General features: G+C 44.0%; 4 protein-coding genes across 7 annotated transcripts; 3 read left to right on the plus strand and 1 right to left on the minus strand.

Moving 5' to 3' along the window:
* Positions 1-13,361: 13,361 nt before the first annotated feature.
* On the minus strand, positions 13,362-15,732 carry LOC131268892 (negative elongation factor D). Of its 2 annotated transcripts, none has more exons than XM_058271187.1 (3): positions 15,557-15,732; positions 14,610-15,319; positions 13,362-14,402 (listed from the first exon to the last, which is right to left on the minus strand). In XM_058271187.1, exons 1-3 carry the CDS (start codon positions 15,614-15,616, stop codon positions 13,436-13,438), a joined length of 1,737 nt encoding a protein of 578 aa, XP_058127170.1. In that variant the 5' UTR covers positions 15,617-15,732; the 3' UTR covers positions 13,362-13,435. The 2 variants fall into 2 exon arrangements, with proteins under 2 accessions (XP_058127170.1, XP_058127169.1); XM_058271186.1 differs by having other exon boundaries at positions 14,595-15,319.
* A 623-nt stretch (positions 15,733-16,355) lies between these two features.
* LOC131268834 (synaptobrevin homolog YKT6) lies at positions 16,356-18,147 on the plus strand. 2 transcript variants are annotated; one of them, XM_058271114.1, is made up of 3 exons: positions 16,356-16,574; positions 16,705-16,870; positions 16,944-18,147. In XM_058271114.1, exons 2-3 carry the CDS (start codon positions 16,746-16,748, stop codon positions 17,419-17,421), a joined length of 603 nt encoding a protein of 200 aa, XP_058127097.1. In that variant the 5' UTR covers positions 16,356-16,574; positions 16,705-16,745; the 3' UTR covers positions 17,422-18,147. The 2 variants fall into 2 exon arrangements, with proteins under 2 accessions (XP_058127097.1, XP_058127095.1); XM_058271112.1 differs by having other exon boundaries at positions 16,356-16,518.
* Positions 18,148-19,194: 1,047 nt separating this feature from the next.
* LOC131268861 (trimeric intracellular cation channel type 1B.1) lies at positions 19,195-23,302 on the plus strand. 2 transcript variants are annotated; one of them, XM_058271146.1, is made up of 4 exons: positions 19,195-19,207; positions 21,058-21,511; positions 21,876-22,042; positions 22,134-23,302. In XM_058271146.1, exons 2-4 carry the CDS (start codon positions 21,128-21,130, stop codon positions 22,408-22,410), a joined length of 828 nt encoding a protein of 275 aa, XP_058127129.1. In that variant the 5' UTR covers positions 19,195-19,207; positions 21,058-21,127; the 3' UTR covers positions 22,411-23,302. The 2 variants fall into 2 exon arrangements, with proteins under 2 accessions (XP_058127129.1, XP_058127128.1); XM_058271145.1 differs by lacking the exon at positions 19,195-19,207 and adding an exon at positions 20,164-20,287.
* A 600-nt stretch (positions 23,303-23,902) lies between these two features.
* LOC131268723 (tether containing UBX domain for GLUT4) lies at positions 23,903-27,196 on the plus strand. Its single transcript, XM_058270983.1, has 3 exons — positions 23,903-24,149; positions 24,206-25,337; positions 25,860-27,196. Exons 1-3 carry the CDS (start codon positions 24,066-24,068, stop codon positions 26,294-26,296), a joined length of 1,653 nt encoding a protein of 550 aa, XP_058126966.1. The 5' UTR covers positions 23,903-24,065; the 3' UTR covers positions 26,297-27,196.
* Positions 27,197-27,313: the final 117 nt, after the last annotated feature.

The raw sequence follows: 27,313 nt of genomic DNA on the forward strand, positions 1-27,313 counted from the left end.
GTGGGGCAATAAGGACCCAGAAGCTAAATTATGCAATCTAAAATCTAAACGAAGAAATTGAATGTGGTCTTTAAGATCCCACCTTTCGCAGGATGACTACTTTTTTCGCTATCAAATCGCGTTATTTTTAATGAAAAATAGCATAGTTGTATATTGCCCCAGCCATCCCTATGCGATTTAATAAACAGTGAGTTGTGAAAAAATTGGGTTATATTTTTCGCATTTACTGCAAGCAAGCAATCTTTTTACAAAAAAAGGTGCATAAAGCCTCAACCAACCCAAAGACTATTCTTCCAGGTAATTTTGCTGGCTCACTTGGTAAGTGTCTTGGGTATATTCAACTGCTGGCTTTAGTTCTTGGTTTGGTTTTAGTTCCATACAGACTCCGGACAAAATGTGCTTAGTGAAATATCTCCCAAAATAACTACCACTTTTCTAAACCTAGAAGTAGTTGATGAAAAACACATCCTTCGAGAGTTTTAACTAAATTTCTTGAGCGTTGACTTGTCTTGTTTTGTTGTGATCTCTTTTGTGCTTCTCAATCTGTTATGTTGTTGAGAAAAATAAACACAACATATTTCTAGTGTGGTACTTCGCAATCAGAATACTCTGGAGTATTGTTCCACAAGTACAGCAGACGTTCAAGCACTTCCAGTACGGCAAAGTCGTTCGGTGGCTGACAACCCGGCAGCGTAGGCTTTGCTGGTAATTGGTGCTAACCAACCTGTTTACCATCGGCTTTTAATCCCATTTCTAACGAGCCCCGGGCCCGGCCATCAATCGGCCGCGAATAACTGAATGAATACTCCACATACCGACTGCACATCACACCATTACCGCCGCCTCCTTTCCAACCCACTCCACTTATCAATCCATCCCTACTCGCCGCTGCGTTAGTTGTACTCCGGGACAAAAGTGCAAACTGTTCACCTAACCGACGACTGCAAACACACGACAATAGAACGATGGTGTGTTTATAAAGTTCGATTTTATCAGCAACTGATGAACGCTGTATAAATATGTTTATTTCCATGCCTTTGAAGCACCCTGGCTTAAAATTCGAATAACCTGGCCATCGCAGAGCCAGAAGTGACTGACTTAACCGGTATCTGCACTCGCCATGCGATAACCTGAATTATCGCACCAATAAAATGAGTCATCTATGAGGTTTGCTCATTGGTTTTAAATTATCTTTCATTAAAAGGCATCAAAATCAGCACACTTTTGGTGACGATCGCAATTTTGCATCTTTGCACATACCCCGAATTCCGCGTCGGTATAGAAGTTAGTTCTCGACCACGTGCGGCTTAGCATGTCGACTTCAACAAACGATTACCCTTGTGGAAAAGTTAGCTGTCGAACGAAACAATCGAATGTTCATCCCTCCGAAGATGCCAGTGAAGGAACGTTTTACATTTGTTTATTTGTTTTTGCTAACTCGGTTCCTAAAGCCCAAAGGCGATGGATGTTTGTTGGAGAAGCGTGGAATAGTTTGAGGCAGGGGTTGCCAAACGTTTGCCGAACTGAGCCAGATAGTGGAACAGAACCTAGATAACCCGATAATGAAATGTTCCTTAAGTAATATTACACTAGTATTAAGTGTAGAGGTTATCCAAATATCCGAATCGGAAGGACTAACACAACATTGCTCAAGACAAAACATTCGAAGTGTACTTTTAGGAGTTTTTACTGTTAACCATTCATTTCTAAACTTATTTCCAATACAATTCTTCATGCTTTTGCACCTAGAATATTTATTTTAGGTTACTTGTTATTGTTCCTCTCCTCATATATTTTTCCCACAGAGAGGTTATGTTTGCGTGTACTCAGTATTTAATATCGATTGTTGAACGCATGCCACTGTGCCATTGCAAAGTAAACATGATGTTTAGCCACTGGTTTCCGGAAGAATTCTCGAAGGTATACGGCAAAGTCGCCTGGTATTGGACTTCGCCGTACATTTATAGGCGAACTATGCTTGACATCTGATTTTCTGGAACTTCCAAATCGCAACACTTTATCCACGAACTACAGATCAGTTTTTCATGCGCTTTCACAGATCTATTGGTGGTTTATAGTTTCAGCTCTGCTTGATTCGTTTCAGTTCTTCTTGATTCGAGTAACTTCCCAAGTAACATTTTAAGTTTTATCATGGTTCTAACGATGTTGTTCATGCTCATCATTAAGTCTCATCTTAAGAGTAAAATATCTTAAAGGCTGTGATAAAACCTTCATAAACCCGTTTTAAGTGTAAGAGGGCCCAATCTACAGAACGTTGTCAAAACCATCCCTTAAAACCTTTTCTAGACCAAAAATCACTGATTGGTTTTAAGAGAAGGTTTTAAGAAGGACTTAGCAGCGTATTTACAGACTCTTCAAGTCTACTAAGATTTTAGACTTAATGAGCGGTTTTATAGCTATCCTCAAAAGGTTTTAAGGATGTCAAAATTATTAAAACTATTTTGCCTGCTGAGAAACCTCTATAAAACCAATTGGACTTGGTACCCCCATGTTAAAACATTGATAAAACTTGTTAAAGTCTAATAGGTCTTGGAAATGTTACTTGGGTTAGCTCTGTTCGATTCGAGCAGTTTAGTACTAAGAACGGCATTCGTGGATTTCTTTTCACACAAGAGATGAAGTGTTGCCGAAGTTTGAAGTTGCTTTACCTTGGACCAGCAACAGAGTGCACTCCACCAGGGCCGGTACGACCCGTCCGCCCCGCCATCCTCCCTTCCGCCGCCCTCGTACTCGATGCCGCACTCATTCATGTTGCCGGGCGGTCCGTGCTGGTTTTAAACTGTAAGTACACGCAGTGCCTTAGCGACAGGCACGGATGAGATCACTTCCGCCGCGCACCATGCCACCGGTTCGCCGGGGATGTGCAGAACCTTTTCGCACGTGCCACGGTTTGATCGAAGGTGCTCGCTTGCTGTTATTTTTTATTGATCGCTGAAGACGCTGAGGCTAGTGTTTTGACCAAAATATTTGCCGTTTGTTTGTGAGTGAACCTGGCTCGCGGTTGATTGTCTGCGGATGTGGTGTCATCTACTACCGCTAGTACACAAACACACCCCTCCCCCAGACACACACACACACCTCGTACCACTTAACCGTGCGACATTTCCGAGTAACTCTGGGGTGTGGATTTATGGCGCAAAGCTCACACTGTTTTCCCCTACCGCCCAACCCAGGAGGAAGGGTTTTATCTCGCTTATCGCTTACTACAACAAAACGCACGACCTGGGGAATCACTGGTACAAGCGTACAACCACACAATCACAGCGTTGGGTGTTCGAAGTGTTTTTCCGCCCGAAAATTGATCGACGAAGGGTACCGGGGTTCGGTAACAGGTTGGCTTATCCTGCGCGCACACACACACTCATGCACAGGGAATGTTGAGGATACAGAGGCGCTTATTAAGTACAGGATTGCGCCAGTGTCATTCCGGTGCAAGAGGTTTCAACCGTTTCACGACCGTCGCAGGCGTTTTTGCAAATGTTATCTATTTCCGGAACTACGCAAGGGAAAACAATGGCGCTGGAAAAACGTGACCGAAGTGGCGTTACTAGCCGAGCCCACCGGACAAAGAGGTTGGGCTGATCTCCCCACCAGGGTGAAGCTGACCGCAGCACTTAACCGAAACGCGCGTGTGTCAAGCTTTCCTGCTTCCGAGCGGCGTTCCGGGGCCGCATCCACCAAGGAAGAACGCCACCGTTAGACTGAACGGGCTCGTCATCCCTTCGCGTCGGCTGGCGCAAGAAGCTACCCAAGACCGGAGAGCTCGCGGACGTGTGTGCGCGCGCGTGAAGATCACCAATACGCTCGCGGTACGTGCTTCACGCGACCGCGTCGTCGTCTCCCGGGGGGATATGGAATGGAGGCCGCGAATGTCCCGATCCTTCCCGGCGTTTAGTAGACGACGACCTGCTGCAGCTAGCATTATTTATCAAACCACTATTTTTCACTAGAATCTGCCCTCACGTGCATCGGTAACGACTGCAGACGATTTTCCCGAAACCGATGGAGAAGTATTTGCAACACACTGGCAAAGGCGACACGCACCGGACGTTACCCCAAATGGAGATAAGATAAGCCGCGCAATTGTGTCATGCTTGCGGAGTCCTGCTCCGTTGGTGAGGGGCGGGGGGGGGGGGGGGGGGCAGGGGGTTCCGATGGGGTTCGCGAAGGTCCAACGGCGTAGGTGAGGTGAGCAGATTAAGATGCATCAATCAATGTGCGATATCGACACCTCAAAAACAAAAAAAAAATACACCGACACCGATATCGAGCGGTCTTACTTGAAATTTACATTACACCGGCATTCGTGGTTGCTCGTCTCTTCGTCGAATCAGGTGGTGACGTTAACGTTTGGTGCATATGACCGTATATATTCCTGCCAAAATCATACCGCAGTAATAACGCCCATTGTCTAAAGGAAGGCATTACACACTTTTGTTTTCATTTCCATATGTTTAATGTTCGATTCTAAAAGTGAATAGAACTATTGGCAATTTTGAGCTCGAAGTGTTGTTAACGTTTTCGAGACGAAGCATTTTCGACCGCAGTTTTAAAACGAAATAAAATACTAACAACGAATTTCTTTACAGCTCTTTGATTCCAATCATTCAATCATTTCACGAGAAATGTTTTGCATTAAATCGTTTGAAATGATTATTCAAAACCCGCAAGTTTCTCGGAGAAACTTTCAACACGGTTTCAATTTACTGGTAAATGTTTTTTTTCTCCAACGAATAAATTGTGAAACGAACTCAAATACAACAAGTTTCTTAAAAACTCTTTGATTTCAATCATTTAACGTATTACGAGGAACGTTTTGCACTACATACTGTAAAATCAATATTCCAGTACCGAAAGCTCACAGTTAACTCGGAAAAAAGGTTTCAATTTACTGGTAAATGGTTTTTTTCAACACCAAAATTGTAAAACGAACTCAATTATAACGAGATTCTTAAAAACTCTTTGATTTCAATCATTTAACGTATTACGAGGAATGCTTTGCACTACATACTGTAAAATCAATATTCCAGTACCGAAAACTCACAGTTCTCTCGAAAAAAAAAAATGGATATAAGTTACAGGTAAGGTTTTACTAAAATCGAAAACCAAAGAATAAGAGCGATACGTAATCGTTTTATGCTTTACTGCATATAATTATGTCCAATAGACTTGAACAAAAAACATGAAAGCTTATTTATTTTTCAAAATTTACAAGTTTTTGCTATTAATTTTTTTTTGAACGTATGGGTATTTGTAAAATGCTCAAAAACTGCTCAAATATGCGATCGAATGATCCATTACAGGGTTTTGAGTAAGTATTCGCAACATTATTTTATGTTAAATACACGAAAAATCATTTGAAAAAATAACAAAAGTAATTCTTTGCTTGTTTAGAAAGAACTTATTTAAAGAATTATTTTTTTAATTGCCTTCTAGAAAGTTTATAACTAATTACACGTATTTTTCAACGATTAAAACTCATTAGCGTTAGATGGGTGCTAGTTTTTCATAGATTTTATCTGGCTGTATTTGTTTGTTTAGCAATTTGGAATGTTTCTCGTCATAGATTACCTTCTATCAACAAGATGTGCAGCTAGTAACAACGTGTTCTTTTGATGACCTTATTTGCTACATCAATCGTTCCTCTGAATGTGCTTTATAAAAAGAAGCTAATTGAAACAATCTTATGATTCACCGATCGCGCAAGACTTGCTATCGGAGGCGAGGCGCGCATGCAAAGTAAACACCGCATAGCACCGGTTTTTCGCCCATCGGTTTGTGGAAAATTTATGCCACAGTTATGTCGATTCGGGTATAGTCATTTTAAAGTGTCATGTTGTTTACTTTAATCGCTGTACCGTATTTTGCAAACCTCTCAACCGGCGCACCTTGCATCGTTGTGGTGTCAATGAAAACGGTTGTTCTGGAGGTTGAGACGATGGGGAGATTGCCTCCCGATTTTCGATTGATTTCCTGACAACTCGTGCATTCGTGGCTCGGTGAAGTTGTAAAACTAGTTGCCGAAACAATTGTCCGCTTTGTTCCAATTCAGCTACTTAGCGTTAAAATCTCGTTTCGACACGCGTCGCAGATATTAAGAATGTCACATAATAGATCCGCTGGTGCGGACTACGGCCAACCAAGGGCCTAAAGAGGACCGGAACGGAAGGGGAACAGCGTATGATGTTTACATGAAATTTCGTTCCAATATCAGGGGAATTCGCTCTAATTGCGGCAAATGCAAATGAGCTCCCATAACTCTCGGCATTTGTTGACGGTGCCATTTATTTGTCCTCCGTCGCCAGTTCGTCGATGGCCACTGTTACACCCCGTTGCCGCTGGAAAGCACATATATGTATATGAGTTTATGAGAAAAAAAAGGGACCAAGAGCACAGCGGTCGATCGGTGGTATGTGTGCACAATCGGAAGATACGGCGCGCTACACGCGATATGGCTGAGCAATGATAATAAAATCTTTGGCCAAAGCGGGGGCCCCCCCTAACGGTGCCCCCCCTCCGGCCCGGAAAGCCAACCCCTAAAGCGTCTAATCAATGTTTATCGATTGCAACACAGGGGCGCGATATATCGTTGTACAGCGCCGTACCGAACGCGGCACCGGACCACACCACCACAACCAAGACGCCGGTGCAAGTGGCCGGCCCCGTTCGCTCGCTGTTCTGGCGACCTCGCGCAGATTTTACCCAGAATGCCGATGGAATGCCGCGTGACCCTTCTCCCGGGTTGGAACGGAGGGACCTTCACCTTCACCGTCCACAAGAAAACCAATCATCACTAAACGTCCCACTTCGCACTGGAACACTCTCACTCAAGCTAGCACGTCCTACTACTCAGCTGCTGCATCTCGCTGAGCTGATCTTTTGGGGGGGCTCGTGATTGTACCCGAAACCGTATGGGTGTTTGTCGCCGAGTCTTCCCGAAACCGCGTGCCCATAGTTTGCCGGCCGACCCGGGCTGAAGGTTAACCGATCGCAATATTGAGCGTCACCGAGCGTGGCTGTTTTGATTTCGTTAAGCCCGCGTGAAAGTCGTAATATGCATACGCAGTTCTTGGACCGGGCACGACGCCAAACAGTGTTAATGTTTTCGGAGCATAGAGAGCTCGGCTTCCGGCATTCCAGACGGGGTACGATGTAACAATCATGTAATTCATTGTCGCTGAAGAGAATGTTGGTATGTACCAAACTGTAAGAACAAACTTAGAACTGTAACAAACTATACTATTTCGTGATGTAAGACTATGAGTTGCCTATGAATGGGAACCAGTATGTTTGCTTTGGTTGTCAATTATCAACCTTTTAACAACCTTTTTGTGTGTTCTCCGTCGCTTTCAACAAATTCTCCACAATGTTTTAGTTTATATTATACTTCGTACGACACTTCGAATTCCTGGTTCTACAATTAAGGCCGGTTTTAGGATAGAACCGTGTGAGCTAGTTGCTCGGAGACCTCGGAGGCTTCAAGCCACACACGGAGGCTCTTCCTTTCGCTGCATGAAGTACCATTTTCCGTTTGCGGAAGATCACTCTTAGCTGCTTGTTTTTATAAATGTCTTCCCAGACCAGCTCCGACTTTGTACGACACTTCGAATTCCTGGTTCTACAATTAAGGCCGGTTTTAGGATAGAGACGTGTGAGCTAGTTGCTCGGAGACCTCGGAGACTTCAAGCCACACACGAAGTCTCTTCCTTTCGCTGCATGAAGTACCATGTTCCGCTTGCGGAAGATCACTTTTAGCTGCTTGTTGTTAGAAATGTCTTCCCAGACCAGCTCCGACTTTGTACGACACTTCGAATTCCTGGTTCTACAATTAAGGCAGGTTTTAGGATAGAGACGTGTGAGCTAGTTGCTCGGAGACCTCGGAGACTTCAAGCCACACACGAAGTCTCTTCCTTTCGAAAGTTTGCGGAAGATCACTCTCAGCCGCTTGTGGCGCTTGTTGTTAGAAATGTCTTCCCAGACCAACTCCGAGCAGCGACTCAAGGGCCAACGGGCATAAGAGGATCACCAACAGGAAGACCGAGCTAGGAGATGCCTCCGATATCGGATTCAAAACGGATGTTCGAAAACAGGCAATATTCAATTATTCGTTGTCTAATTTTTTAAGCAGAACTTCTGGGACAACAAATCCAAAACGTTACAGCAGACCGCAGACATAATCTCGCTAAAACGATGTCGTTCCTCTTGGCGTAAATGTTGGGTTTGGTAGCCGAAGCCTGATAATCGGTTGGGTGGAGGGTGAGAAATACCAATAGCGGAAGAACGGCGTACGTCGTTGCGCCGTAAAGACATCGCACCGATATCGGGTATGACACCAAGATCGCGTGTGTGTGTGTGTGTGTGTGTTTGTGTGTGCGCGGTGCGAAGGTTTCGACGTTTTTGGATACGGAAACCTTATCGACACCCGGCACTTGAATTCCTCACCCAGGGCGATAGGTGCTGAACGTGGCTGATAACAAACACGCGATGACTTGCGAAAAAAAAGGGTAATAATACTGAACGACAGTGCATGAAACCTCGCCGGGATCCGTTTACCTTTTCGGTGACTGTGGCCCAATGTTGCAATCGAACACCCGTGACTCATGCGTGATGATTGATATGGCGATCGCCGGCGAATGGGTTAGCTGAGCGAAATTGTCTAAGGGCATGCCCAATTGAGCGGAGCACATTGCAGGATTGTGTGGTAATACAATACCATTCATTTCCTTATCGCCCAGCAACAATTCTAGATCAGTCTGCTTGGTAAATCCAGCTCAATTCATTTGGGGCTGCTTTGACATCTGATCACTTCTACCCAGGGCTAGGATAAGGGAACGGTACCTCGTTACCTCGAGAGACAATTAGCATCCGGGCGACATTTCTCTAAAACACTGAAGGGACTCAGGGGACTCTTGATCCAATGGTTTTTGCTATGGCAACATTGTAAGATATCTTTCTTATTGGTTTTTTTTTTGCAACAGAAATTTCTAACCGATGACACCGAAGGTGCGATCAAGATATTTTTGTTGTTAATACTTCTTATAGCCCAACATTAGAGAGGAGACTCATTAGATACTAAGAACAGATTGGCTGCGAAAGTATAAGATAAGTTCAAAGAAAGCTAATTCTTTACTTAAATATAAATTATAGAAACTACATCTTATTGAAATAAATTATTTTAGTAAAACGTAGTTTCTACAGTTTAAAGCCGGAAGGATCTTTGATGGAGGATGTGAAGTACAATCCCCATGCATCCCTACTAGCGGATAATTGTTTTCCTACTTACCATGATCTAGCAACGGAAACGGTACATCCAAATATCAAAACAGATCTTGCTATCTGTCGCCCACGTCCTCACTGGCAACGATTCCACGGCGTTCGCGGCAGCTTCGGCGAGTTCCGGTGTTGACGAAACGTAACGGGAACACAGGTTGGCATTGACGCTACGCAGACTGAGCGGCCGGGCGCACTCGTATCGCGCCGCTAATTGATAGTATAGTTTGTCACTTGCTGTTTTCCTATAAGTACAAGCGGCGTCGCGCGCCACCCTTTATCGCACGTTCAATCGTAGCTACGAAACACTGCCGTTACGCCAAGCGGAGCATCTCGAGATCGTGGCGCCAGCGCTGTGCAGCTGCTTCCTCGGTCGTTGTTCACTAGCGAAGTGTGAGCCACTGCCGACGGCTAACCGAGCCCAACCGCGACGCACTGCGCCCGGTGCTCCTTTCCAGTGACACACGGGGCATCAGTATCAGTGTGGGGCCGATTTGGGGGGGAACCCTTACCGGGCACGATATCGGCACGACGTGTACGAACGCTGCTGCTCGAAAGCTGCTCGACTACCACCAACGTTCGACTCCGGCGTCCAGGATACCACGCCGTCGCCGTTGCCGCCCGGCCCGGCTGCCGATCTGATCCTCCTGATAAGCGGCTAATATTGCCCGCAAATGGCCATCCAACATCCGAAGGCGTTGCTTTACGACACAAAGGTAACCCCGATTGGTGACACACTTCGACGGCTGACAGTGGTGTACATTTCGGCAACGATCTCTGCGCTGCTGATAGGACGCCCTTTATCATACGCCATCGAAGTGTAGCACTGAGTGTGTGTGACCGAGTGTGAAGTAGAACGTGCTCCGAGCGTTGAGAAAAACAGTTCCTCTCAAAATACATCGCACAGGCGTCTGAAAAAAAGGCATATTCACTGTAATCTACTACCTACTAGTAAAGTAGATCGATGGCTGATTGTGACCAAATGTCTAAATAGTTTTTTTATATATATTTGGACGGCCTTGTTGTACCAAAAATATTACATTTTTCTTAACCTAATGCTTAAAACTAATATATCTAAATAGTTGAATATTTAGAAATTACTTTCGACAAACCTCTTACAATTTAAATGTTAGATAGCTTTACTGTTTCTTAAGGTTGGTTTAATCTCTTAAGTTTCGGACAAACTCCTAAATTAAAATAAAAAAAACCCACATCCACACACACACATAACATAAGACTAAAACCCTTCCTGAACCATGGTTTAGAACAGGGGTCGGCATATATTTCCTAAAAAGGGCCAGATGATGATTAATGTTTTCCAAATAGTATCGTTTTACATGGAGTATCAACTTTCTAGATAGTTAATTTTCATAAAAAAGGTGTTAAAAGACATAATATTTGAAATTATATCTTTCAACTTTATCTATATCAACTATATCTTTCAACACCTCGTTCAACTATTTTAATCTTCATTTTTGGGAAGCAAAACAAACCTGACATCGTGGACAATTTCAATCAAAATTGATATGTGTTTTTTGCATGAGGCACTAACATTTTTATACGGGCCGGACTTTGCCGACCCCTGGTTTAGAACATCTATCGTACACAATCTGTAACATGGATAAGATTGAAACGTTAGATCGCTTAGAAAACATACTCAACGGTAATAAACAAATATCCATACCCAACCCCTTCTCTCTGTCCTTAAATTGTTGGTTGCTAGCTTACTTGATGAAAAGATTCAAAATAAACCAACTTTTATATTTCATAAGTTGAGTTTAAATTAGATAGTGTAGGTTAGTTTAGTTATTCCAACGGGTTAGTTAAGAGTAAACGTTTTTATTCAAATCTACCACCTCCTAAAGCGGAATTTACTTAAAAGTAAGCTTAGCTACACAAGATCAACTGTATAACTTGGAACTATTGTACCATATACTCACTAAAAACACACTACTTCTGCTACTACTCCTGCGATGGAAAAATGCATGCGAGCAAATGAACATCCTTGAGGATGTTCCCGATTGTACGGCGCATTTTGCAAACTGCTGTAGATCGACACGTATGATAGTGACCGGCAGTCACACGGATCATACACATTGATTACGATAAGGACGCACACACGTACCAATTTTCGATCATAACTAACTGATGGTCAACCACCGACCGGAACGCTGCAACGATAGAATGGTTAAAGTATGGACCCCAAAATCGGGGGTTTCCCAAGCAGATGGTGCATCGGCTGACACATGTTTAATGTCACCTGAATCGATACGTCTTCAATATCACCTGACCTCGTAATACGAATTTTCTGGATTGCAACGAAATATGATCGAGGCCGGGTTGAAGCTTATCAAATGCATCCCTGCTACATCATCCCGACCAATTGTTCGCAAATTTATCAAACTACCGCCGGTTAATCCAGCAACCAAAATAGATTTTTACGTACGTGACTAACCTCATGATTGTTGCATAAACTGCCAAAATACTCAACTTCTTTTGAAGTAGTCTAGCTTGTTTCCATAACACCTTCAGTTCGATGGAAAATGGTGCATAAACCTCTTGCTACAGTTTAGTTGGAATATTATGCTAATTACCTAAATTCACTGCATTGGCTTGAAACATTCTTTGAATAAGATTATGGCGATAACATTTCTCAGTGATATTGAAAAGCATAGGCTAGTTAAAAAAACGTTCGAACAGAAATAATCACAAGTTTCAAGTAAGAATAAAAGCAAAATAAAGATCGAAATAAAAAGATGTGTTTGTAAAAGTTAAACGCAACACAGATTTATGATATAATTAATTTATTTACATTTCATTGACCTTTGTTGTTTACTACCTATCGTACAAATTGTTGGGTGCCTTTGCTATTAAATTAAACTAGTTTGATGCAAGCAAATATTAGAATGGAATAATGGGAGGGGTCCGCGACAGCCGAGCGGTAGCGCCGGTTAGAAAATCGGCCCATGAGCGCCGGGGCTCACCACCTCGACGGCGTGGGTTCGAATCCCAACCGAGACCGGACCCTCCCCTGTACGAGAGGACTGACTATCCACGTACAACAGGGAAACAAGTCTCGTAAGCCCTTAACGGGCAGGCATGACCAAGAGGTCGTTACGCCAAGAAGAAGAAGAAGAATGAGAGGTTACCTTGACTACATAACGGTTTACTAAACATGTATAATTGCATATTATTGCATGAAATAAAATTGTCTGCCATCATTAACCCGTTCACAATCCTGTCCACAGTTTTCTCGAAATAAACGCCGCGCAACGGAAGTAGAACAAAAACGTGCGACAATAAAACCGCCCGAGTCAGGCTCGGACAAAGCTGTGAAGGGGTTAAGAAAGGTTTGCAAAAGATGATAGGGAAACAAGCATAATGATGAGTGTTTTTAAAACTGGAACAATAAGATAGGCATGTTTGATAAGATTTGGGGAGGGGTTCCGTGTACGCCCGGATAGCCCTGAAAGATGACAGACGACAAGAAACGATAAAATGTTGTCCTATTATGATTGACATAGTCCAACGGGCTATGTTTTCGCAACGCAAATAAGCAATCCCATTGCTTTCAACACTTTGATGCCGGCCGCTTGTTACCCAAAAGTTGCTGGCACGGTCAGCTACCGAAACCATAAAAAAATATTATAAGTGAACTTATATCTCCAAACTATCTTTTTCTAATTTAAATTAATCGTAAACGTTGAAAGGATGAAAGAAATCAAACTGAACAACGCAATGTTATGCGAGGGAAGGAAATTTGATTTTTTAGTTACGGAGGGTTACAGAAAGCTTTAAATGTAAAAAAGTATTATGTGAGCCTGTCTTTCCAGCGTCAAAGAAAACAAGGAATTGCTGGCATAGCATTTATGTGAATTTGCATGCTGTTGCCAAATAAAGAGTTTGTAATAATTGTTTGCATGGAGCATTAACGTTCAATTTCACTTGTAATTGAAGGCGGACCCAGAACCAGCGATATAACTCACGGTATGTGTTACACACCCGCCGTCATTGAGTTATGCCATGTGGCTATTTCTCAAACGAAAGATACAGGTCTAGCCTTGCAAGGATACGAGACTAGTAAATCATTATTTTCCAACACTGCAAAAGTACTTCCCTGGTCTGCACTCTTTGCTAAAACACCTTATAGCGTCATATAGTGCGCCTTGCAGTGCACTATGAACTCCGACACAGGATCGTTATCACCTTCGCCACGCATCGAACCGGTAATTTCCTCATTTTCCACCATCGGAAGAAACAGCTGCACAAACTCCGACGAGTATGGATGTGTAACCATCTCCAACACCTCCGTGACGAAGTAGCGGATGAGCGAGATGTCTGTGTCGCCGCGGCTGCAGCACTGGCTGATGTACTTCACCACCGGGACGACACAGCCGCGCGCCAACAGATTCACCATCCGATCCAGAAGCATCTTTCTCATCTCGAGCTGTACCAGGATCTCCAGCTCGTCCTGCTTGGATTCGAACAGGCGGATCAGCAAGCGCAGTATCTGGTCGTGTAGGGAGGCGTGCACGACCGCCACCTCATCGAGCAAGGCCAAGTGCAGCGGACAGCTTTCGGTGCACAGTTTGAAGTACGACGGCTCGGTAACGGTGTTCTCTACCCAGCGGATCACTCCGACGCCCACCACCGGGAAGCGGATGCAGTTGTACAGTGTCGATATGTCCCCGAGCAGCTCGGACGAGCCGCGGCTCACGTTGCAAATGGCGTGCACCTTCTCGATCGCGTGAATCGTGGGCTTCAGCTCGTCCTTGTTCGTGGTACGATGGCCGCCCTTCGACTGTCCCTTCTTAGTCGGCGTCTCGACCACGCTCGCCGCGTACCCCAGCAGGTAAATGTACTTAGATTTGTGCTCCTGGTTGATTTTCACCCCCACTTTGAACAGCGAATCGACGAGCAGGTCTAAAAACTGCGGGTTCCGTATAAGGTCGATTGGGGGCGGCTCGGGTGAAGAGTAGTTCCGGAACAGCACGGTAATATCGGCCGGATTTAATGTATTACGCGACAGCATGGACGTCAGGGCTTCGCACGCTTGCGGATGGCGTGAGGATCCGTTCAGCGCCATAGTAATGGGCGTGACGTTATGGTTACTGAAATGAAAGAAGCATCGAATATATAAAAATAAATGTTTATAATATACTTAAAGAATGTATGCACAGTACGAAATTCCCAGTGGCATGTTAAGTGTGGTAAGGAAATTGACAAGGTTATTGTACACCCTCTGACGGGAGAAAAAACGATGGCTTTACATAGCAAATAGTGGTGAAAATAAGGTTACTTACTTTTTGAGAGCATACTTTGTGATCTCTTGCGAAAGTCGCTTCATGATAAATCCTCCTTTCGATTCCTGTGACAAAACTTGAATCAACACTTGGCTGTACACGTATGTGTGCTGCCCGTGGCACACCATTTTGGCGCACTCTTCTATTGCGCTTTGCCAATCTTCTTGATGACTTAGAAACTTAGCGATAGCCGTTTTCAGCACTCGTGAAAAGACTTCAATCTGCTGAGCGGCGGTGGAAATGGAAGTAATCTCGCTCTGGAACCCGGCATCAGAGATGAGCTTTATGGTGAAATTGAGCATCAAACAATCCGGATACTCCTCGGCAAGCCGGTAGATGAGCGATCGCCACGTATGATGCTCGATCATCTCCGTCAACCAGCCCGGCGTTTCTCCTTCCTCCGTGAAAATCTTGTCTGCTTTCTTCGGATCGAACGTCTTCAGGATCATGTCTTTAAGATGGTTTTCGACCATAGCTTGCACGTCCGTCACCCGCACACCGGCCAAAATGAGCCATTCCGCCAGCAAATTAGCCATCTGCGCGACAGCTGTGTAGTTAGCAGACAACTGGTTAATCACTAGTTCCGGCGTGCCGCCCGCTTGAAAGTAGCGTTTCAGCTGTGTGAAAATGCCGGGTTCCATGATGTAGTCGGAGGTGGCAAACTTCGAGACACACTCGTCCAGCACCTCTTGTGGGTTATCCAGAGGTTCTTCCGGTCCATCAGCCTAACGGATAAAAAGGAATGGGTCAGTGCTTCAGTCACAAAGGGGTGGCTATGCTCCAACAGTAAGTTGGTTCATGGGCGGTATGTTGTTAAAGACGCTGAAAATCACCAAATTTTCATTTACATCTCAACGTTGGTGATCTCTAAAGATTGCCAAGCAAAATGTAACAAAATAAGACGGCGTGTAAAACATAAAGGCAGATGCTCTGAGTATTCTACATTACAAATAGCGCCTTACTTCTTCCTCCAGCTGACTGTTCCGTCCAACCCAAGCCTCGTCGTCGTACTCCTCTTCCATTTTGAACTTGGTTCTGTTACAATTTCACTATGCGAGATCTCTAACTTATCTGCGAAACCCAGACAAGTGTTTAACTAAACTAAGCAGAATAGCACCGAAAACAACCGAAACTAAATCACAACACGCCTCCACTTGTTATCGCGTAAATTCTAGCTGACAACGCAGGTGGCGTTGCCTTCTCGGCGTCATAAGTTGTTTATACAGGTTGCTGACAGCCCTATTATAAACGATTTCCATTCTGGCCCAAGGTTGCTAGAACGAAGCAATACAAAAACGAATGAGAGTTATCATGTAATACTGCTTTAACAAACTGTAAATTATAGGTTTAATGTACATTTTTTCAGTGTTTGGTAGCACCGTGTGCAGCTTTCACTATGCATCAATGATGTAGCGTAAATCATTTATACCCCGCCAACGTCTATATGCCAACGTCATGACGCCAACGTCTATATGCGAACGTCAAACTGAAATAAAATTCTTCAAGACTCTTGACATATGCAGGTTAAGATTTTCTGATTTTGATGCGTATGACTGGACAAAGTATTTGAATATTTTATTAATTGTAAAAATTGTAGGCTTTTTAATGCTAGTAGAAGGCGAATGAGTTGAGAAATCCGACTGAATTTGTCCAATTTGACAAGTTTGGCGTTTCGTTCAAATGATTGAAATGGGTTAACCTTTATTCTACAGAGACGTAAACGCCTTGCCTACTCCGTTCGATGTCAAACGTGCTGGTGCTCTGTTCGCGTTCACTGTAATGAGCTGGTAATGCAGAGACTTTACATAGTCAAGAAAATCGACACCAAACTCTTGTGTACATATTGTAGTGATCCAGTTTGATACATAAATAACAAAATTGTCACACAATACTCCCCCGCATCGTTAGTCAGGCTTTGTTGAAGGTGATTAGTTCTTAAACAGCTTGAGAAAATGTTATGCTAGTGCCCTCTGTTTACGTGTAAGGTCCAATTTTAACTCGAGCAAACAGAGCTAAAATTGAAAACGTTACTCTCATTGTTACTGGCTAGAAGATGTGTTGCGCTACGTTTGTTTCCATAAAGAAGCTAATGTTTGTACATGTATTACAGATACGTGAAATTTTCCTTACTGAACCTCGAAAGCTAGTACCATGGTAAAGCTATACGCGATCAGTGTCTTCTATAAGGCACCGACTGAGGCGCGCCTGTTGAAATCGTCCTATGATCTGCAGAGTTTCTCATTCTTCCAGCGCGGCTCGGTCCAGGAGTTTATTAGGTAACTAATGTGCATCTGACACTCTCGTAAATGCTGGAATGATGTATGTTTTTCTGATTTTCCTTCCTTTCAGTTTTGCAAGTAAAACACTCGTCGAACGAACACAGGCAGCCACTCGGCAATCGGTAAAGCAGGATGTGTATATGTGCCATGTTTACGTACGAGCGGATAACTTGGGAGCCGTGCTGATCGCTGACCACGAATATCCGCAGCGCGTGGGACATACACTGTTGACCAAAGTTCTGGATGATTTCTCAGCCAAAGTTAGCTCCGACCAGTGGGCCGTCACAACGAACGAGGCGGCAATTCAGTTTGGAACGCTCCCGGCGACGCTGAGCAAGTATCAGGATCCGCGCGAAGCCGATGCGCTGACGCGCATGCAAGAGGATCTAGACGAAACCAAGATAATACTAAAGAACACCATCGAGTCTGTGCTGGAACGGGGCGAAAAACTAGATGATTTGGTTTACAAGTCAGAGTCGCTCTCCATACAGAGTAAAGCCTTTTACAAGACAGCCAAAAAGACCAACTCTTGCTGTAATTTTGCCTAAGGTAATGTCCGTTCTGCATGTTTTACAATACTTCAGTAATTCCCACCTGGTGATGTTATATTTGATGGACAAGAAATGAAGTAACATCCTGTTTATTAGCTTTAGCGCAATATCCAGAATGTCAGTCTTTTGTTGTAATTTAAATTTTACAAAAAGATTAACTGATGAAAACCCATTTGCTACAGTAGCAACGGCAAAGTGGTTCATTGAAAAAGCTTTAGTGCCTGCGAAAACCGATACAGCAGCACGTGGAAGAATGTGCGCGTATGCATGCTATGTGTGTGAATCTAATTTCATTGCCATGGCGTACATTCCATTCCCATGTGTTTTATTCGAGAAAAGTGATACGGGTGTCGCAACATTCACTTGTCACTTTATCACTGCGATCTTTTAGTGATATTTTAGTTAAGAACTTGAACTTAAAGGATCAAAAGCTTTCTCAACATATTTGGTGTAGATCAGAGGATTTCAGTATCGCCGAAGTGCACAACGCAGAATGATCCGTACAACATGATAAATGTTGAATTAACTTTCGAACAATGAACTCAGCAAACGTCTCAGTATGCAGTTGCAACGTATTACAAATTTTTGTTGAGTGCAAGGGCAATATGGATGATACAAGACAAGAACTATTTTAACCTACCTGCAAGACGCCAGAGTTGCAGTTTTGCGTGCGGCATTGATTAAACAAAAAAAAAAACCAGCCTAAGTGTGAATTAATGTTGATGAATCGAGGATTGTTGATATACCTATAAACATATAAACCTGTAATGGTTACAAATATTCACTATTGAAAAGCGTAATGTAATAAGCAACAATAAAATTTACTCAAACGCATCACACCAATGGACTGTATTCACTTTAATGAACCAACCAGTTGAACATGTGATGATGGCAATGTTTATTATCGTAAATATTGAATATATTTGAAAGAAATATATGTTTAATGTCATAACACCCGCTGGATATGTTTGCTGTTGATGCGGGAAACCTTATCGGTCATGGTTTCTTGGAGGGATGTTAAGCAGTATGCATTGCCATTGCCACTATCTGGAGAACTCCAGACGGTTTGTATTTTACCATCGTACAACTCGACGTGCTTTACCATTGGAGTACAAATAAGCCAGCCAGTTCTCCGCGTATACCATATGCATTAAACAAATGAGAAAACGAAAATTTCGGCCAGAGTTTGGCCAAGTCCCGTGTTTCCGTTTCATAAGTTGTTCAAATTTAGATTTAACCAAAACGTAAGAATATATTTATGAGACTTAATTATTTATGGAACTCAACGGTATTGTAAGCAAATGGAATTAATATTTTATGCATTTTTGTTTCCTTTCAACCAATAAATTAAAATTAACACCTTTCTTTTGAAAAGTAGCGTACCTGACTATTTGATTGGCCCATCGAGCTGTCAATTTGATACCACAAACGCAGTTGCTATTTGTTCTTGATGGAATGTAACGCCGTTACATTTATTGCTACTTTATTTATGCATTTAAATACCGATAGGAATAAATTATCAGCTAGATAAGTAAATGTGAACAAATCCATACTTTTCTAATTTTTCTACTGTGGTTAAAGCGCATGACTACGAGTTCTACTATAACGAGCCGCTTGGGTCGAGCTGCTTTTGACACAAGGTGTTGTGGCCTATCAAGCGTAGATCAAAACAATAAAAGTCTCTGTGAGTGGTGACGAAGTTTTAGCACCGATTATCTAATATTATTACCAGATACTGCAAATTCCAATCCTTTATCCCAGTGGGAGCGGTTGTCATAACTCGGTAAAACATATATTAATATTTTATTTACTTGTTTTAGCTTCCTCATCCGATCAACGATGGCGATGCCGGGTTGCTGTGCAAAACAAGTGTGCTGTAAAGATGAATGCTGAACAAAATAAGGGTGTTTGGCAAAGAAAGGCAAACACAGCAAATTCGGCTCATTTCCGTCAAACCTACCATTGGGAGATGATTAGGGCTCGGGGCCAGTTTTGTCGCGCACCGATCGAATGCACACAATGATTGTCTTGGTATAAGCATTTGCTGCGATGCTCTACAGGGGAGAAGCTGTGCATGGCGGGTGGTCGATTTTATAAATAACCTTGCTTCCAAATCAGCTCACGAGCGAGAATATGTATAGCAAGGAAACGCCATGTGCTCTCTAATTTCCTCGCTTTACCATAGTCCGAGAGGGTCTTTAGTCAGATGCCTCAAATTTGCCAGAACGTGTGGCGGCGCGGTCGCCGGCTATCGTAGGAGAAACAGAAAGACACCACACGCACGTGCCATCACGACACGTTACCCTTAAACTTCTTCCTGCTTCAAATATTGCATGTGTTTTATGAGAACACACCGAGAATCTGGATCTTCCCTGAGGCCTCTCGTGAGGAATGCTGTCAGTGCTCGAAGCATCTGGTCGGCGATCTGCTTTACGCACCGTTCGCAAGAGTTCTAAAATTAACACAGTTCCACCGACCGATGGTCCACCGGCCAAGGTTTATGGCGTCGGGTAGAAGAGAGTACGACAGACTAGATACTCCTATGCACGGTCTCGGCACGAGTGTGTGGCCATGAGGCACAACTGTTTTCCTCAGTGTAGAGCACGCCGATCTAGCGGGCGGTTTGGTTTGGTTGCTTGTTCGATTTGCCAGCTCACGGCGAGACCTGAAGAGATACAGCTCCCCAAGCTGGTTACGCAGGTCTCTAGCAGGGGACACCGAGCGTACCGAAATAGTTTGTGCTCCCGGAAACAGCGAGTTGTTTGGCGCGCGAGCCCGCCATAGTGATTTATCAGTCCCAGCGAGCACCCGATCATCCCCTGTCGCGAGTAAAATCCTGAACGGCTCTAGCAGGCAAAGAGAGGTTTGTGTTCTGTGGCCGCACGCATCACCAAGGAGCAGATTTGCTCATTTCGTTACAACAATCTTCATCTCGGCTACTAATATGCAAAAGGAAACACTCGACTCTATTTTCATCGCTTTAATAATAATCTTCAGTGGTGATACGTCGGGTACTGGTTCCGTCGGCTACCCCGCCGTAATGTGTCCAACCCCCCGCTCCCTTAACCAAGCATCTCGCACGCACACATGGGATGAGTGGTTGTCTCCCATCTTCCCATTAGCCGCTTTAGCTGCGTAAAATCCTGGGAATCCCGGGCCTTTTTCGTGGCGCGTAGCTCGAGCCGTGCAGTTGTCGCCGTGTTGTGCCGCTCCAAGGATAGATCTCTTCAGTGCGTACCTAGTGCATTCCGGTTTGGGTTTGTTGATTTTTTCCATATCTTAAACATCCGTGAAAGGGGTTCCTTTAATACTCTTTTTCCTTTAAACGACCGTTTAGGAAATAGAAATGTTCGATATTAACGCTAAATTGCATAATCTACCGTATGACATTCATTTCCTTTCCTGCTACTAATTTAGAGTGCGTGCATGCGAGGTCGCTGGTGGGTGATTAACAAAATGTGTTTAAACAAAGTGGCACATCCTGGGTTGAAATTACATTGTACATTGTGATTAATTTTGTTGGAAATTCCATTCTCCGGTGTTTCGAATGGCAAAACATTGTAAATCTTCTATAAGTAACTGGTGGAAAATGTGTAAATTTATCATCATTCCCTCTTTTCGCCCGATCCACAGGAGTTGCGTTTGCGAGCGACCAGAAATTCGAGGTGTAACCAGGTGTGGGAAAACCACTTAATTCGCCAAAATGGATCCGGAAGCGTTTCTCGATATCGCCAATCAGGTGATAAAGCTGAAGATGTTCCCGTACTTCGATATCGCGCACAGCCTGCTGTGTGCGCTTTCGGTGAAGGAAGATCTTGGCGCCGGTGCGCACGCTTTTTCGCGGAAGCATCCGCTCGCCTGCTGGCTGTCCACGATGCTGGTCGTGTTCGCTGGTGGCATGGTCGCGAATGGACTGCTCGGCGAGCCGATTCTGGCCCCGCTCAAGAACACCCCGCAGCTGCTGGTGGCGACCGCCTGCTGGTACATCGTGTTCTATACTCCGTTCGACATCGGCTACAAGGTGGCCAAGTTTTTGCCAATCAAGCTGGTCGCTAGCGCAATGAAGGAGATCTATCGTGCAAAGAAGGTAAGCGAAGTTGAACACGCGACAATGCCACATTTCGCCCGACCGCGTGCTTCCGGATTTCTTGTTTGATAGTTAAAAACATCGAGCATTCCTGTACCTGTTGAAATGCTTGAACCTGTCAAGCAACAATCACGCTGTGCTACAATCAACAAAGCATCCAACAAATCGTGCTCCACGATCAAAACAAATCGTTATATTCTGCAACAACCCATTCAAAAATACCTTGATCAACAAAGATGGATGCTGCTGCTTTCAATGCTCGTCATATTTAGCTAAAAATAGTCTTTTAAAAACCTCTCTAAATGAAAAACGTTGTTCCGGAAGTGTGAAATGATGTCCTATGTTAATTTCCCACTCTTCGTAGATCCACGATGGTGTAACGCACGCCGCCAAGCTCTACCCGAACGCCTTCATCATCATGATCATCATCGGTACACTGAAGGGTAACGGTGCCGGTTTCACCAAGCTGATTGAGCGATTGATCCGCGGTGTGTGGACACCGACCGCCATGGAGTTCTTGCAGCCGAGCTTGTAAGTGGAGTCCTATTCCTTCCCTTTAACCTGTCCGTCTGGTTCGATTGTTATTTAATGTTCTTTTCCCTTATCGTTTAACTATCAACAGCTACACCAAGGCTTCGCTGATTGCTTCCATTATCTTCGTGCTGGACAAGAAGACCGACCTGATCTCGGCGCCCCATGCGCTGGTGTACTTTGGCATCGTGATCTTCCTGGTGTACTTCAAGCTGTCGTCGATTCTGCTTGGCATCCATGATCCGTTCGTGCCGTTCGAGAACCTGAGCTGTGCGCTGCTGTTCGGCGGCATCTGGGACAGTTTGGCAAAGATTCTTGGCCGCGGTCAGGCCAAGGAAGAGCCAAAGGATGCTAAAAAATCCAACTAAACCGGCCGGTTGCTCCAACGAACTGGAGATTTAGGTTTTTTTTCTTTTATTTTGACTACGATACGAATGATCGCGGAAGCGATCCTTTTGAGCTATTTTGCTTTCTAATTATGTTTTGTACAATCACAGTCAGTCATACACACACACAGAGACATACTCTTATTGATTTGAGTACATTATGATTCGTACGAGCAGCATCCGCTTCGCAAAGGATTTAGATAAAATAGTAGTTTACTTCTTATCGTTTGTACAGTAGCACCTCTATGCTAATTTAATCATTTGAAAGAGTAGCCAAATTCGCGAGGACAAGAGCCAAAAGAGGAGTGCGTGCTTTAATTTTTACATTGAACGCAATTGTACAGTCAGTAATTTCAACGTATCTAGTCCGCAATCAGAAACGTGTACAATCTGTCGGTAGCTTGAGTTGCAACTTATTTTACCAGTTTATTTTACCAACGTTTATGTTTTTTTTTAATATTATGTTTTGACCATCATGACGGAAAGTGTGTTATGCTGTACAATCAGCATAAGCGTAAGCACTATCACCAAAAAACACAGACAGTACGACAGACTAGGTGAAAAAGCACAGCCAGATAGCAGTGGGTGATATTTGGTCGTCCTTTACGAAAGTTCATTTTGAAATAGTAAGCTTCCCCGATGGGATGGCTTAACAACTCAATGCATATGCAGAGCGAAAAGACTTGATAAACATACTTTATGCCCGCCAGCGAGGAAAGAAGAAGCACAGTAACAGCTACGATAAACCCGAACGAAAGCTGAACGATTGATCTATGCACGACGATCGATCAGCAGGAATGTCTATCGAAATTGTGGAAAGTGAGCAAAAAATCGATCATGAAGAGCAATAAAAAAACACTATGTGATTCCAGATGAAGCAAAAAGAAAATATCCTCAAACTTGTTCTAATGCTCCACCGTATGGACTACTTGGCCAATGTCCACCGTGTTAAGGCATCCAGCCGATGGCGATGTCATATTGCGCCATCTGTACCGAAGCCCAGCGCGATGTAATCACATTTGCGAGGTATATTACCTACAGCTTCCATAATTGATTTTTAAAACAAATTATCAACAATTACAAAGCCAATCCAAGTAAAATTATTACAAATTTGTTTAACGACATCAACGGCATTTTACCTTTACATCGCACAATTTCGAAAGTGAAATGTTTCGGTGAATGTTTCAGACCTCAAGCACTTTTAAAGCAAATTTGTTTATTACTAATTTGGGTGCTGGCCGAATTGGATAATGAATAATTAATATAAAACCTAACACGTTTGGCGCCGCCCGGTTTGATGTCTTTCTAATTTTATTTTTGATTAAACATATAAAAAAAGAAATATTTCAACTGTTCGTTCGATAGGAGTAAACCTGCATCTCCTGGTCTGATGTTGGCACAACAAAACCGATTGTCATTTGCTGACACAGCCGTATTATGTGAGAATTGTCACGTATGTTTGCCTGCATACGGGTCTCGCGCGATTTTCGAGAACAGTGGTCGTCCAAGCCAGTCATCCTTGCTAGTTTCAATCAATAACGATTGCATACAGAGTTCGGGGGATATCTTCACTTTCACACTTTGGAAAGAGCGCTGCCTAATTGCGAACCGAACGTAGAAGCAAAAGGTGCTACATCATGACGTCCCGAGCCGTGACCGTGCTCACGGTACACGGACGCCGGTTGAATGTGAAGGTTGAACCAAACATGACTATCCTGGAGGTAAGTAAAGGTAATAAACTAGTGGAATGTGTACCTCAATCTTCGGTCCATTCTAGGTGTTGGAAACCGTGTGCCGTAAATACAATTTTTCGCCCGATGAGTATGGCTTGACGCACCATAACCGTATGCTCGATCTGACGACCATGTTTCGCTTTTCCGGATTACCTAACAACGCGTTGCTAGAGATGGTGCAGGCGAAGCAGGCTCGCACCGAGGAGGACGTGACCATTTTGTTGCAGCTTGAGGACGGTACCCGACCGAGCGGAACATTTAAGCCTTCGGACACGTTGCTGCACGTGCTGCAGACGTTGTATCCAGATCGGAGCCCAGGTGATGCATTCCGCCTGATGGTATATATGCGCTGCGAGGTTTACTGGGATGCGATGAGCACAACCACGCTCAAGAGCCTTGGATTGTGCAATGGGCGCGCTACGCTGCGGCTGCTACAGCGTATGCCGGGAACGGCGAACACACAGGCTAACGTCTCGGCACCGTTGCCGGCGAAAAAGCAGGAGATTCCCGAGAGTGAAAAGACTGGTGGCACTAGCGACGCTGGTGAGGTTGCGAAATCCGAAAACGATCTGACAATCAAACAAAGCGAAACTCTAGCAACACACAATATCGTACCGTTGCCGACGCCGAGTACTGCGCAACAAACGGTTCCGACGCCGGAACCAGAACCGGAACGCCCACCTTCAACCGAACACACAGATCCGACGAACGATGATGCAAAAAAACCAAAAACCGACGCAACACCATCGAAAACGGTTGCACCGAAAGAAACTGTCCCTGTGGTGCGGGCTGCCGAACCGCCAACCGGACAAATTGTTATCATCGGTGAGCGCCAAGCGGTGCTGTATCACGTTTCCACCTCGGAATGTGCGATGATCGACCCGGACGATACGTTTTTCGACCTCTCCGTGCCGGAGGTGCTGCAGATGCAGAAGCAGCTGCAGGATCGCGTGAAGGCGTTTGAGGATGCACCGCTGGTGACGCGTTCGGTGCGGGAGCTCGAGCGTCAGCAGAGCCTGCTCAGCAGCATGACGCGCTACCGGCAGGCGGTAATACGGGTGCAGTTTCCCGACCGGCATGTCCTGCAAGGCAACTTTCAGGTGCACGAAACGGTCCAGCACATCGAGGAGTTCGTGCGCGGCTTTCTCGCCGATGCCGCCACGCCGTTCCATCTTTGTAAGTATTACAGCTGATAACAACTTAATGATGAGTTATTAAGCTCAAATGATATCCCATCCTGGTTGACAGCATAAAACAAACTTACTCATGGAAAGGAAATCCCAACAAGATATAATGGGTTGATTGGTTGATTTCTAAAAATGTTCAATACAATTCAATATTTCAAGTGTTTGCATTCACATGATGTTGTTTTAAGATAGTCATTACTTCTATTACCGTCAACCTTATATTGGCAGTTTAATAAGTATTTAAATTAGAGGAATAAATACTCCGTTCTAATGGTTACATGTTTAAAGGTTTGCGATTAAAAACAGTTTCGATAACTCTATGTCCCATGTGTGGGTGTAGCTATTTTTGTTCGCAGTATGATAAATCTATAGTTTTGTTCATAGTTTTTTGTATTGATTTTCGATTGTTTTATCAACAAACTTAACTGGAAACATGGTTTAAATTTAGCAATTAACCGTTCTGATGACTGTTTAAAAACGACGATTAAAATGAGTTCATTTTCGATTGCAGACACGACCCCGCCAAAGGTGGTTCTCGATTCGACAGCCTCACTGCTGGATGCCGGTTGCTTTCCGCTGGCGCTGTTGCACTTCGGCCGGTCTCAGCAGCCAAGCGCTGCACAACCCGGTGGTGAAGACGTTCCCACTAGCGGGTCGGTCTGCGTACTGCGTCCCGAGCTGCTAAGTCAGCTATCGGACGCGAACGGGGCGGCGATGGTGGCGAGCCTGGCGAAACGGGTGTCAACCGGCCGGTCGGAGCAAAACTCTCGAAACGAAGCGCAGGAACCCAGCACCGGCAGTAGCGACAGCGTCGACGAACCCCAAACGGGGGGCCCATCGCAACGATACAGAAACCGCCTTTCAGCGGCCGCCGCCGCCGCCACCACCAACTCGCCACCAAACTCCAGTGAGCGTGAGGCCAAAATCTTGAAGTTTTTGAAAAAATAGTCCTTAAGTGTTCGATTAATCATCAGTTACCGTAGATGTACCATATTTGGTGCAGTTAAGGAAATTCTGCATAAAAAGTTGAATAACCAAATCAATGTTCGGTCAAATCATACCATTTTTTGCACAGTGCGAGCCTAACTACCATTGAATATAAGAAAAATAAGTGAGAAACTCTTAAATTAAAATTTCTTTTTCTGACTGTTGAATAATTAGGAACACTGTGAGCCAAACTTGGCGCAAAATATTTTCGCTTCAAAATTAGTATAAAAATCTCAAAAAGCGCCGAATATAACCACGATTCATTGGAAATAGTTACGTTTTAACAGTTTCTGATAAAAAAAAACCTAATAATTTTTCCTTTGCGGATAAATGATTGGAAACAGTTTCACCATCTCCTTAACAGCGTTGCTAACGCGGGTAAAAAATGGCGCACTTGTGGGATGGAATTTTTCATTTAATTAAATTTACATTCAATAACATGTTTTGATCCGGATATATTGTACAAACATAAACAAATATATGACTACATATTTTAGACTGAAATAATTTGGAAATAGTCTAATATCGAAGAAAATATTAGAAAGTGCGCCAAGTTTGGACCCGCGCCAAGTATGGTGCTTCTACGGTACTATAAATTATCTTTTTCTCGGGTGGCGAGTTGTAGCGCGGTCGGCGTTTGTTCGACTGTATCCATTTGTTTCTGCGCTTATCACACGTTTTTCTTTTCCTAACTTTCATTTCCTTCATTCAGCGTTTGTCTTCATTCTTTGCGTTTATTCATTTGTACCGGAGTTGAAGCTCCAATCGGGTAGCGCAACGTATAGGGGTACACATCAAATGTGTCGGAGTAAATAAATGGACTATTGACATGTGACTACACAATAAACATTAACTGTTGGTCTACTCAAACCATTTTTCTTTTCGAGGGACTTTAAGCTGTAAAGAAAATGCAGAGGGGGGAAGTGATTCTTTTCCACATTAACCTGCCGTCACCGCGGTCTCCGATTTCAACTTTCC

The sequence above is a fragment of the Anopheles coustani genome, chromosome X, assembly GCF_943734705.1.
Source record: "Anopheles coustani chromosome X, idAnoCousDA_361_x.2, whole genome shotgun sequence".
In the NCBI taxonomy this organism is placed as follows: domain Eukaryota; kingdom Metazoa; phylum Arthropoda; class Insecta; order Diptera; family Culicidae; genus Anopheles; species Anopheles coustani.